This window comes from Anolis sagrei, chromosome 5 (assembly GCF_037176765.1).
Source record: "Anolis sagrei isolate rAnoSag1 chromosome 5, rAnoSag1.mat, whole genome shotgun sequence".
Taxonomy (NCBI): domain Eukaryota; kingdom Metazoa; phylum Chordata; class Lepidosauria; order Squamata; family Dactyloidae; genus Anolis; species Anolis sagrei.
This window is the reverse complement of record NC_090025.1, coordinates 176,388,468-176,402,862: the sequence shown is the minus strand read 5'-3', so window position 1 is coordinate 176,402,862 and position 14,395 is coordinate 176,388,468. Positions and strand designations below refer to the sequence as shown.

The window sequence follows — 14,395 nt, the reverse complement described above, 5'->3', positions numbered from 1 at the left end:
AATCTCACCATGCCACAGCTTCATATAACATTATTTATGAATCCCTTGAATGATCATGCAGACCAGGTCCATAATACTATCCCAAAAACCGAGTTTTGTTTGTTTACATTATGTCTGAATTTGTGCCAGTGTCTCATCAGAAGAAATACAAAACCTGGTAAAATGAAAGAAGAGTCACATGAAGCATCTATGATGACTTTACTGGCTATTGTATTTCTTGATATATTATCCAGCAAAGTCACCATATCCCGTAGATAGGTGGATATTTACAGAGCTGACAAATTATCTTTTTCAGCTTATACAAGCAATACTTTTTCTCCTTGAAGAAAAATTGTAAAGGCAAATGCAGTATGCTAGATAAAGTTTAGAGATTTAAAAATTATAAATATTTTTAGGTCCAATGAAGTTTCTATGGAAACTTCTGAAAGCTGGGAAAACTTAGGAAAGTGAGAAGGAAGAGGAAACTTCTTGATCACCGTCCACAAGATCTGGTTTCTGTAGGTTCAGTTGCACTTTATGCCTCACCAAGGCAGTGCCTTGAATTTCCATCCTGAATTTACAACATCAATGTTTTTTCATGCCCTGAAAGCTGCAGACTGAAAAATGTATAATGATAAATCAGAGGGGAATACTATGGAAATGGAAATCCCACAGGGTAGAGGGTAAGAAGATAGCTAGATGATAGATAGATAGATAGATAGATAGATAGATAGGATAGATAGATGAATAGGAAAAATCCACTTGTGGTCTTGCATACACATTTTAAGTGGAACAGTTTAATACTTATATAATAAATAATATTAGAGCTTATTTTTTCTATATGGAAACCATCTCCAATTGTATTCACTGGGATACAATTTTGAAGACATCTGTTTCCTGGTGAACCTGTATGATTCTTTCTAAACCAGGATTTACCTAAGATGATGGTCTACAAATGTGTTTGGCTATAACTTCCATCACCCCCAGACTGGTTCAGACTGGTTTCATGCAATTGTGGTTTGTTTGAACATCTTTACCCACACCAGGCAAAACAAACCATGGATATTTTTTTTTGCAACAAATTCCAATTTGAATCCGAGGTTTGATGTTGGTTTAAATCCTGGATTGGTTTAACTATGGTTTAAAATTATATCTGAACCCAGAATCCTGTTTTATTTCCACTTTTTTTCTGTACCTTGATCAACCTTCTTGCTTAATCCATAAAGGTGTAGAAAAAGGGCAGATAAAAAGCAAGCCACGTCTCAAGGCTTCACATTTCTCACTTGCTTCCACCTCTTCCTCAGCAATTCCTCATCTATCCTCATTCTCTTTGCTAACAGCCTTCTCTCCATTCTCAACAAAGCCTGCTATTGCTGGAATGCCTATGCTTCATGCCCATTTTTGTTTTTTAAAAAATGAGTTACAGAATCCATGCTTGATTTTGATATCCACATATTAAAAACAGCAAAATCTCAAAAGAAAGAAAGGATTTATTAATTCTTATTTTACTGATTAATGTTTTCCCAGCTGTGTTGCTGGTATCCGCTAGGCTATGGGTCTACTCCTATTTGGGTCACATATTTGCATTCTTTCAAAATTTTGAGAAAGTATTCTGGTCAACATCACACAGAACACGAGTTTAAAATTAATGATTAAAATGAGATGGGTAGGCCTGCCAGACAAGATAGGTCTTTAGAAGATTTTTAAACAGTTGCTACCAGGTTGTTGCTAATCAGGAAATGAACAACTTTACCACAAACCACCTATTTCACACAAAGCTGAAATGCAAAATTAACAGAATGGCAAATGCAAAAGCTAAAAGCTGTGAAATTGTAATATTTTACTATACACAGTGCCTGGAAAATGTGGAAAATATGATTTTATAACTAATGAATTAATATCCCATAGTAGAGACTGAACTAAAAGTAGTTACCTCTGCAAAGAATTTCATGTAGGTCATGTACTACTCAAACATGTAAACAAGCAAAGTGTATGCCCCAACCCACATTCATCTGTCACACACCCTAGCAAAGACAATACAAATATCATAATACATTTCTTAAAAACATGCACATGGATATACCCATATATTTTCAGGCTCTACAAATATTCAATGTATACATCAGACAAAAATGCTGCAAAGACTTGCATCTTCCAAAACTTCACAAACAACCCTGACAAAAAATATAATCTGCAAATACTGACACAGCATCTCAAATATATAGGCATTTTGCCTCCCAACCTGAAAAATACCAACTAAGACCCTCAATCTGTATGAACACAGAAATAGAGCAGCAATTTCCAGAAAGTGGGGCACTGGGGATGATGTTGGGAAACTGCCAGAAGAGGTGAAAGGGAAACAAATCAGCACTTGGCCCGATAAACTTTGCTTCATGGACTCTGACTTGTTCAGCAAACCATAGTTAAAACAAATCTTGGCTTAGGGTTTTCTGTAAATGTACCCAAAGTGTGATTTTTATACCTCATTGTGATAGGCAACCAAAATAAAGTAATTTCTAATTGGCAAAAATGTCTCCTATGTATCCTGCTCGTTGCTTATAATATCCTCTCTTCTACCTCTCAAAAGTTTTGCCACCAGTGGAACGTTATCAAATGCAGAACATCCTTCATGAGGAGCACTTGAGAGGAATTTTCATGGATTTGGCATCTAGGCCCAGTACATGTTACCAAACACAAGGTGGGGGCATTTTTGGTCGTATAAGTAATTCCACCATCACTGATAATTGCATTGTTTGTGCTAAAACTGATTCCAAGCTGACCTGTTTTGGTGGAATTGATTTGATGCATTTGGGATTCCTCCAAATGGAAGAGCTTGATATCCTGGCATTCTTATTTCAAAACAGAACAAAACAAAAACAAACACCTCTCTTGAGCTTATTTACATCCCGCCGTTGGGTTGAGGTACTTCATTTTGATCTGTTACACGCTAAACCGAATTTATTTATTTATCAAACAACATCAAGCAAAAGATGCCAAAACACAACATTCCTTCTGAAACATAAGGATGTTGTGATTCAAATAACTGTCACTCTAGGTGAACCTGCAGGTTCCCATTGAGAAACCTTCTATTTTCATTTTTTAAACTTTTAAATTTAAACTTTAATGCTGCCTTTAAAGGGCAGTCTTCTCTGCAAACATTGTCTGCCCTTGATGTCAGCTAATTTGGAGACACCTAAGAAATCTGATTTTCCTGTTCTTCTTGATTGCAGATTGCAGAAGGCTCACAAGATGACTGGATGTGATTTTGTAGTTATAGCTGCTAGTAGCAAGCATTGGAATACAACAGAGTAGAGACATTTCAAGTTATGTTGCCCCTTCAAAAACCACTAATATGTGTTAAGCCAAACTACGTTTTTAAACTACTTGCTTAAGATGTCCAATTTTATTTTGAAGGTGAAGCAGCCACATCAGCTGTGGTCCTGATTGCATCTTTAACAGTGCAAGCTTAATTTCCATGAATTAGCAATAAAGAGCAATTGGATATTCAAAAACAGCATAAAAATACACATGCGACATGTGTATTTGTAAACAATGCTAGGACTGTCCATAAGGGCACTATGCCGGTGATGATTCTTGCACAAGGAGGAAACCAACAAACCAAACCAGGGATTTTTACCTTGCTCTCAACAAAAAGGATACCAGGCAGCAGCCAAGGGAACTGCATGACACTGTCTACCCAAAACAACTCAGATATTCCTAGGGTTTGCTTGCTCACATCCCTCCCATGAGTCCACTCCATTCAAGTTATTGGCCAGCATATTTGGGGTATTACAGCTGGTGTGTTTCTCTATAGAGGTGTTGCATATTCTGATGATGTAGCAAGATAGCCTGCCAATTTTTCATCCTTTCAGCAGATGGATCTACAAGTAGAGGATTGCTATATTCATTTTAAAAAAATATTATTAGAAAGGGACTGGTTATTTATGGTTTGAGATTTTGTGCAGTGTTTTGCAGAATTCTGTATTGTTGCTTGTCAGAAGTTTTGTTCCTAAGAATCAATGTGATTTCACATCCTTCCACTGAAAGATGTAGCCATTTTAATCCTATGGATTATATCTGAATTAAATGATGTGGCATTTTAAATGTTTGCTTTTAAAATAACAAGAACTAAATTTGTATGTGTGTCTATGTATGTATGTGTGTGTGTGTGTGTGTGTGTTGTATTTCTTCAATTCTAAGACACATTTTCTCCATGTAAACATCTCCAAAAATGAGATGCTTTTATCTTTATTTACACATCAATAAAGCTTTTTCTGTTGGTACTGAAATTAGTATACATCTTTCAATCAATGACATCTTAGAATCAAAGAAATATAGTGTATAGATAGACAGACAGAAAGATAGGTTGAAGACATAGAAAGCACTTTAGACCTAGGAGCTCATTTGATAAAATTGAACCCTTTCCTCCACTGTTGTTAAAGGAAAACAACTTTTATTGGATTAGGTGTTTCAAAGAAGATGGCACCAAATGTTCATCCCTTGTTCCTAGTACACATTCAAATGGTCTTCCTGCTCTTAACAGCATTTTAATATACAATACTCTGTGTGTTAGTGTTTTTATTTACTGAATGTGTAGGTTGCCAGGAAATCATCTAAAGGCAACATTTGGAAAAGAGCTGAAGATTTTTTTTGCCCATCCATTTCATATGAACAGATTCCAAAATAAATTGCTTTGGCATAACAAAACATGACTCACTGGAAAAGATAATAGTGATGAGAAAAGTGGAAGGCAGTAGAAAAAGACTGTATTACAGATGAATGGCTCAATAAACGATGCCGCAGCGCTGAATTTGAAAGACACAAATAGCCCTGATAGAAACTGGTGCTCTTGGAGGTCTCATATTCATAAAGTTAAAGTCAACTTGATAACACACAATCACAACAAACAAGTTTGCCCACAATCCTAACCTTAGCCTGAAGCTGTTGAAGCACAGAAAGGAGGAGAAGTGCTGCTCCTCTTGCAGTGTAACAAATCCCATTTCCCTTTCAGAAGCAGACCTAGGGGTGTCCTGTAAACAAAGACATACGGACCTGGTAATGCTCTATCTCAAACGCTTTTTTCTTCCAACCTAATCTTTCTAGCCTTAGTAAAATTGTTATACTATAGTAAATTGTCCAATTATGCTATAGTAAATTGGCACTGCAATGGATTTAGCAGTGGCTCTGGCAGTAAATTTAATTTACTTCCCCCACCAGTCCCATTGCTGGTATGATTGCTCTACACATTTTTCTTCTTCTCAAGAAAATGTCCTTCTTCAAGCAGTTTGGTCCCCGTTTCATGCATGAAAGGTCTGGTTCATCTGTAACATTTATTAAAGTCAGATAGGAATGCAAATAATAAGGACCAGCTGGCTCATCTAGGCAAGGAGGGGGGTCAGTTGAAAAGACCAGAATTTAGAGTAGGAAGAACAAATATTAAACATGCTAAAGCCTGGCCAGGTAGGAGAGATGTAAAAGCCCATGTAAGAGAGAAGAAGGGAAGAAGTGAGTTCTTACTGAAGTGGGAGAAGGGACATCAAAAAAGAGTGAAGGTTTAAACTCATGCATGAGCAATAGATAACACACACACACACACACACTGATATATTGGTGCAACCAGAAATATGATGTCACATGCACTATAGATTCTATGTACTTAAGCTACTGAGGGCTGTAGGATTATGATGGGCCATATACACTTCTTCACTTAGACCTTAGGTCTACATCCAACAAGTTAGAATAATAGAATCATAGAGTTGGAAGAGACTTCGTGGGCCATCTGGTCCGACCTCTTTCTGCCAGGAAGCAGGAAAATCACATTCAAAACATCCCTGACAGATGGCCATCCAACCTCTCTTTAAAAGCCTCCAAAGAAAGAGCCCCCACCACACTCTGGGGCAGAGAGTTCCACTGCTGAACAGCTCTCACGGTCAAGAAGTTTTTCCTCATGATCAGGTGTAATCTCCTTTCCTGTAGTTTAAAGGCATTGTTCCACATCCTAGTCTCCAGGGCAGCAGAAAACAAGTTTACTCCTTCCTCCATGTGACTTCCCCTCACATTTTTATACATGGCCATCATGTTTACTCTCAGCCTTCTCTTCTTCAGGCTAAACATGCCTAGTTCTTTAAGTTGGTTGCAGCAGTTCTAGGTTACACAGTACCCAACCCTGATCTAGGTCCTAGATCAGCCGCATACAGCTTTTAGGATCCAGAGAAGTATACAACTATTACCACATGCACAACTGCAGCTTGGACATATATTCTTGAACAATAGTTCCATGATACAAGACTATATTAATAGTCGTCTAATTTCCTAAGAGAATAGAATGATACTTATTTTCCAATGCACAGATTTCTTCTTCAATTGCCTTGCTGTAGCTCCCTCTATTGAATGGCCTGGGAATCTGCTATAAAAATAGTTAACTACTGCTGTAACTGATCAAATAATTCAAAGAAGCTTGTAAGATGAAGTGTGAATCTGCAGTTCAAAGAAGAAGCAAACAAATTGAGTCTCTATGGAGCAGGATGGGCAAACTTTGCCCCTCCAGGTGTTTTGGACTTCAACTCCCACAATTCCTAACAACCTATCAGCTGTTAGGAATTGTGGGAGTTGAAGTCCAAAAGACCTGGAGGGCTAACGTTTGCCTATGCCTGCTACATATATATTCAAACTGTTTGGGTTCTGACCAATAAGGGAAAGGGTAGAACAAAGTTGATCTGTGATTGTTTCCTGTTGGCAAACCATAAACCCCAGTTCTTTTTAATCGATAGTTTTTTCAAACTATGTATACTTTTGTAAACAAGATAAATTATAGAGGGAAAGGGTAGTGTGCAGAAAAATTCTAGTCTGCAGGAAACAATTTGCATCTGAGGCTTTTCATGTATTGATACCATCATATATAGACAGAACATTAAAATGAGAGGCAGCTTCCATTTGCAGGGATCCTGTTTGCACCCTGGAGCCACCAAATGTCAAGCAGAGCAAATGCTAGCATGTTATTTTGTGTCCACTTCATTTTCTAGTATTCAGTGTTATTTTATTTTGTCTGCGTTTTAACATATCATATCTCTGCTTGTGTGTCACATCATTATTTTTGATCCTCCCATATTTGATATGCTCATTCAATTAAACCAATGAGTATTACCCTTGTGTATAATCATTCCAGCTGTGGTACAAGTCTTTGTGAACCAACAGTTTCAAGATTAGGAAAAAAAACCTTTGTTTCACTTGATTTAACTGATTAACAAATCAACATACTTTTACCTCTTGGTGCCACTGCTTTGTGCTTCTTCTTCTGATCGGGTTAGGTTTCCAAGTACTGCCGAGTCAAGACTGAGACCGTGCATTTCATGCTGAGCAATATGATTTCATAGGTGTAATGCCTCAAATCCACTGCTGTGCCTCACATATTAACTTCTGAATTTTCATTCTGAAATGTATAAGATAGGTTCACTTTACTATTTATTTTCCTGACATTATGTATCCTATTTCAGACTTTAGTCAAATAAAGTAACAGAAGGAGAGGATACATGTCTGTCAGGTGTTTTTTCCAATTATTAATTTCAGCAGTTGTGGTCTCACTAACAAGAAGAATAGTTCATAGTTAAAGAATGCATTCATCTCAAAGTTGTTGTTTACAGGTTCCAGCTGATTCATACGTTTATTACATGTGTGATCACTATTTGAAAATGAACCTGCAGATGGCACACTGTGAGACTCAAATGGTTGCACTGGTTTCGATCACATGCAATTTCTGGCATGCTGTTATATAGAGTACTATGCATGTTTAACACTGGTCATGGCACTGCATCCCCAGTTTTCTGCTATGTGGTTTTCTGAATTTTGTCAGAAATATTGCTTATAATGATACTATCCGTTCTCATCCAGTGAACTATTCAAAAGTAATATGTCAAAACTAATCACATGGTTGTGCACTATGCCACATATTATGGTATAGCTTTTGGTTGTACCTTTGAAACTCTTGATCTGTTGGTACTTTTATCCAACCTTAAATGGATCCAGCAAATTATGTTTGACTTCAGACATATGGCGTATGGAATGGTTTCGGAAATTAGCATGCCGACAACCTATTTTCTCCTGAACTCATGAAACTATGTGTCATGTTTTAATATGAGCACTTATATTCTTGCTGCTAAATGTTGTTTCTATGTACTGTACAATTTAGGAGATACATTTATTTATTTTTTAAAAAATCTTTTTCTGTGTCTCTTACATGACTAACCTGTTGACTAAACTATCTGTGGATTTAGTGAGGAATGATTTAAAACCATGTATTTGCAGGAACATTAGCATATTATTTTAGACAATCATTTGCAAAGTACAGAGTAACATGATTCTTCTCTGTATTCATTCCAATGTGATTGCTACTACATAATTAATAATCGTCATCTCAAATTGGAAAAGAAGCTGTGAAAAACTAAAAATGAATCAATATTTTAAGTGCCAGTTGCTTGCTTCCAGTTAAGTAATCATGCCATATTTTTAGGAGTACATAGATCAGTGGTTCCCAACCTTTGGCCCTCCAGAAATCCCAGGCAGCTGACCAGTTGTTAATTGTGGGAGCTGAAGTCCAAAACACCTAGAAGACCAAAGGTTGGGAACCAGTGACCTATATAAATTGTTACTGTTTGGAGAAACACACAATTCAGGTTGCCGCATCAGATCAATGGCTCATCCAAACAACCATCCTCCCTCTACCAGTAGTCAGCCAGAGGTCTACAGTCCTTTCCCTCCCTTGGGCATGAAAGCAGCAAGTATCTTCTGATAATTGTCTTTAACATTCAGATATAGATGTGTAATGTCCTGATATACTGCCCCTAAACCTAGAAATTCCATCACAGCACTGTGACTATGATTGTGTTTCTTGCTTCCTTTAGAACCCCCTAGGCCAGTGGTTCTCAACCTGTGGGTCCCCAGGTGTTTTGGCCTACAACTCCCAGAAATCCCAGCCAGTTTACCAGCTGTTAGGATTTCTGGAAGTTGAAGGCCAAAATATCTGAGGCCCACTGGTTGAGAACCACTGACCAATTGGTTAAAAGAAGTTTTGATTGGTTGAGATATTGTAGGTGCACAAATTGCTAAGCTCACCTAGAAACCACTTGAGTGAAAATACAAAGTTGTACAAAGCCATCGATACAAAGTTTGGAAGAAAAAACAAAACCTTATTGTAGAACAGATGCAGGCAATCTGTTCATCTCCACATATTACTGGACTGCAAGTCACATCATCCACCATCATTCGTTATGGTAGATAGGACTGAAGCAGGTTGCAATTCAGCAATATTTGGAAGACAGCAGGTTGTAGATTGAGATGTCATAGCCCCACAAGATCAAATCAGCTTAATTTTACCTAGCTAGGCTTCTCAGCAAACACAAAAATGACAGAATTGCAGTCAATGAAAAAGAGGATATGGACTCCAGCTGCATATACATCCCACTCTGAGTCCTCTTTGGGGTGAGAAGGGCGGGATATAAATGCAAATACACATAGCGCTTTTTAAACTATGTGATGTTTGGGACTAGCAGTTTTGGGTTTCATTTATTTTTGTGGTAGCAAAACTGCTACCGTATTTATGCCCATTGGCTGCAATTGTTGCTTTTTTCCTGAAAATTGTCCATGGACTGCCATTCTGAGTATGACTTCAGTAGGCCAGAACTGGCCCTGCCATATATCCAATACCATATAGCAATTAGCAATCTCATTTTGTATGTGATTTTAAAATGTGAATGTGCCGTCACACCCAGACCCTATAAAAATAAAACTAAGATGTGCTTCTTTCTTTGTCTGGGCGGACCGCGGGGGTCTTTCTTTAGAAGCTTGAGATTCCCAGCAACTGAGGCTACTATAGGCTTTGAACATCAAAACAGAATATTTATTTCTCAAAGTCCTTGCAGACTTGGCACAGCTTGTTAAAGTTACAAACAAAACAGTCAAATGGTGAAACCACAGAGATGTTCTTTCTTTCCTTTTCCTCTAGTAGCTGAGCTGCCTTCATCCAAATGGTAGAAAAAATCCTGAGATCTTTTTACCCCAACCCTGAGCCACTATTTTTTAGAAAGCGTAGGCCTTCCCTATTCCAGCCCAAGGTTAGTTTGGAGATGAAGCAAATAGTACTCAATAACTATTTCTCAATAACTCAATATCTATCTATAACTCAATTGCTCAATTACTCAATTGCTATTCTATCTATATCTATCTATCTATCTATCTATCTATCTATCTATCTATCTATCTCAATTAGCTTCTTTATCTATATAACTCAATAAGCTTCTCTATTTAAATAACTCAATCAGTAACTATGTCTCAATTGTTCTTACAATGGGTTTTTCAGAGTTACCTGCCTGACCAACAGCACACCTGAAGCTTTCTTTTCTACTGAAGGAGGCAGGGGAGATTCCAAAATGGAGATCTCAACCCTAGGAAAAAAAACTGTCCCTAGACCCAAAGAGATACTTTCTAAACCAATAGCTGCAAAAAGGCCTGCAGGCTGGCTTTCCAACCTCTGATGCTATTAACTTTCAGGGTGCAGCTGAAATTGTAGCAACCCTGGGGAAATGCAAAATAATGCTAACCCATGCACTAAAAGGCAATGTAAACATGCTCCTGGAAGACGGAACAGTGAATATGTATCTTCACTGATTCCTAACTGGTGTTCTGATATTGGGGTCATCATATGGCATGAGTGGACGTGTTTTTCCACCTCTCCCCCTCACTATTTCAAAGCAGGGTGACGTTACTTTTACTCTATTTTTCCTCTTTTCTTTGCATTATCATTGTTCCATAATTGTGCCATTTTGGCAAATAAAAAATGTAATTTGTACAGGGTTAGGGCACATACTGTCAGGATGTGTCCATCCTAGATTAGGTCAATAAACTGATCGTCCACTCCATGACACGAGATGGGAGTAAATTGCTGGAGTCTGATAAGAGCCATCTGGACTATATGGGGAGAGATGCTGCATGTTCTGTGGGAATGGAATGTAACTGTTAGAATAGATAAGGAGGGAAGTCATGGGGCGGATAGGTAAAATACAACCGCTTGGCGGGAACAGAGTTAGAACTAGCTTTTACTTTGTTTTGGTAAGATCGAATAAGACGTGTATCCGAGGATTCTTCCTTGTGAGCCTGTTTTTGTTCTTCCTGCCAAGAGATGACACATACAGGAAGATGAGATTAGCAAAACAGGAAGGAAGGCAGAGTTTTTGGACAGTGCAGCACCAAAGCCAATATTGTGCCAATATTGTTAAGTTTTTGTTTGCTTCAACAATGCAGTTGTTGGGGGACAACAGGCTGGTACGATAAAGCCCTTGCCCAGTACTACCACAAACCACCACATTGCATTTGCTCTTATTTTATTGTTACTCTTTCTTTCTTCGTGGATTACAGAAATGTGATATAGAAATTAAATTAAAATCAATTATATGAGAGAGAGGGAGAGGGAGGGAGGGAGGGTAAGAGAGATAGACGGAGAGAGGCATCTAGCTTGCTACTGCCCAGAATGCTGAACCAGATGGAGCTTAGATCTGGAATCACTTATGCAACAACAGTATAGTTAGGTAGTGGATGCTAATAGGATTACAGATAAATCAGAACCATTGAGAAAGAAGAGGGGAAACTTCTCAAGTTGATTAAACCTTCAGATATACAAATGCTATCCTTGTCTCTGAATTAGGCAGCAACACCTTAAATAACAACCGAGTAAAGATTGCATGTGCTCCATGTTTTCCAGGTAACCAAGTGATTTAGCTAATAAAGTAATTTAAAGAACACATTAACCATTGTTCTTTAAGTAAATAAATAAGAACAGTAATGATCCATGAGAGCAAGCTCGATATGTTCCTGGAGGCAATTCAAGCATACCTACCCTTTGGGCTATTTGTCGTCTACTATATCTAAATAGTGGTTGGGTTGCTATGAGTTTTCCAGGCTGTGCAGCCATGTTCCCGAAGCATTTTCTCCTGATGTTTCACCCACATCTATCTGGCACTCCCAAGTGGCCAGATACTGGTCAAAGGACATTTAATCAACTACCAAGCTTGCAAACTTTGTGTTTTGTCTGTCTGTCTGTTTGTTTTGTTAAAAATGTAATACAAATGTCTGGAGGCTCCTGACACGATAAATAAATACCCACATCTATGGCAGGCATCCTCATAGGTTGAGGGGTCTGTTGGAAACTAGGCAAATGAGGTTTATATATATGTGGAATGTCCAGAGTGGGAGAAGGAACTCTTTGTCTACTTGAGCCGAGTGTGAACATTGCAATTGACCACCTTGATTAGCATTTAATGGCCTTGCAGCTACAAAGCCTGGCTGGTTGCTGCCTGGGGGAATTCCAGACAAGAATAAATCACCTCCCAACAAAGGATCCCCCTGCTCAATGGTAGTTTGAATACTTAATTTTTGTTTTAGAAATGAATATCTATGCAAAAATTGATTAATTAATTAGTTTACAGTATTTATATTCCACCCTTCTCACCCGAAAGGGGACTCAGAGTGGATCACAGAACACACATACGGCAAACATTCAGTGCCATTATACACTGACACGACAGACAACTGTACATAGATAGAGGTATATATATAGGCTTTCTCGTCTTTGGCATCTTGGAGGCTGTGCTCAGTTCCAGCCACAGGGGGGTGCTGTTGCTCTATCTTCCCTGCTAAAGAGCTTTGTTCGTAAGCTTCATAAAAATGACACTGACTGATTCTGTGCTGGGGCTTCATGTGAGATGTATAGAAAACAAGCCAGTTTTTATAAATTCCTTCGTGCTAACAGTAATAATAAATGTGCAACCATGTTGTAAAATTTAATCTATCAAACACAGTTTTGATGGTTCAGTGCATATGCCTCTATTGTGGTCAAAAGGCACAGAACACTTTGTGATCACCATGGAACAGCAAACTGCAAAGTAATAAATAAAAAGCAGAAAAATACAGAGAAGTCATTAATAAGTGATAAAATGTAAACAAAACCTTATGGGACAGCTTCCATTGTTGCTGAAGTGCTTTATATTTCGTTGCCAGATGCAAACTAATGTAGCGTACGACAGATTACAGTGGAAAAGTTTTTAAATTGTTTGAATACTAAGTGAGAAGTTGATAACTTGCAGAAGAACAGCACTTAGAAGATTATCTACAACTTAACTTACCTTCACTATCTTTTTATACTGCAAAGCCATCTAACATATTAAAATTACATGCAGAATGGGATCTTGTGGTTTTTCTTGCAAGTGATTACTATAGCTCAGGCATCAGCAAACCAGATTTCCAGGTGTTTTTGGACTTCAACTCCCACAATTCCTAACAGCCAGGGGTTGTTTTTTTTTTCATGTCAGGAGCGACTTGAGAAACTGCAAGTTGTTTCTGGTGTGAGATAATTTGCCGACTGCAAGGATGTTGCCCAGGGGACGCCCAGATGTTTTGATGTTTTCCCATCCTTGTGGGAGGTTTCTCTCATGTCCCCACATGGGGAGCTGTAGCTGACAGAGGGAGCTCATCCACACTTTCCCCGGATTCGAACCTCCAACCTGTCGATCTTCAGTCCTGCCGGCACAAGGGTTAAATTTATTGTGCCAGCAAGTAGGCTGTTAGGAATTGTGAAAGCTGAAGTCCAAAACACCTAGAGGGCTGAAGTTTGCCCCATGCCTGCAATAGCGCCTCCTCCTAATGCCAAATTTGCCTTGTCACACAGAAGCACCCTAACCCTTAGGTTAATTAATAGTCCCCTCTGTGTCTGCTTATGAATTCCTTTCTACTAAGTATTCATGAACATAATGGAACATGCTTGAGACTACATCCTTGCTTTTTGCTAACTAAAGTCTACAAACCAACTGTTCCACATTGTTTATGCAGTAAGTGCTGTATATTTCAGTATAGAACCCTCAGTGTAAATAAACCCTGGAAAAATGAACTATAACAACACATTATATTTAGAAATCTTTCAGCTCTCCTCCTTTTATATAAAATAGTTCATTGCTGAATTCAGTTCACAAAACATCTGTATTTATTTGCCTTAAAAAAGAAAGCTTTCCAGCCTTTCTCCACTGTACTGAATGTGATTATACATCTTCCTATTTATATTGCTCCATAAAAAGGAATATACAACTATACAAATGCCTCCTTGGTGGTGCAGCGGGTTAAACCGCTGAGCTGCTGAACTTGCTGACTGAAAAGTCAGCGGTTCGAATCTGGGGAGTGGGGTGAGCTCCCGATGTTAGAACCAGCTTCTGCCAACCTAGCATTTTGAAAATATACAAATGTGAGTTGATAAATAGGTACCGCTTCTGTGGGAAGGTAATGGTACTCCATGCAGTCATGCTGGCCACATGATCTTGGAGGCGTATATGGACAACGCCAGCTCTGTGGCTTAGAAATGGAGATGAGCATCGCCCTCCAG

The 14,395-nt window shown here is 38.4% G+C and overlaps 1 protein-coding gene across 8 annotated transcripts in view; it reads left to right on the top strand.

The window, feature by feature from the left end:
• BICD1 (BICD cargo adaptor 1) overlaps positions 1-14,395 on the top strand; it is a 133,548-nt gene that overhangs the window by 103,573 nt on the left and 15,580 nt on the right. Inside the window, exons 9-10 of one of the 8 annotated variants that reach the window (XM_060776788.2) lie at positions 2,567-2,677; positions 3,210-3,875. The exons of 6 other annotated variants lie outside the window; for them this stretch is intronic. In XM_060776788.2, coding sequence (XP_060632771.1) covers positions 2,567-2,677; positions 3,210-3,232 — 134 coding nt within the window. In that variant the 3' untranslated portion in view covers positions 3,233-3,875. Of the gene's footprint in view, positions 1-2,566; positions 2,678-3,209; positions 3,876-14,395 lie in introns of those variants that run through there. One more of the 8 variants, XM_060776786.2, reaches the window with a different exon arrangement.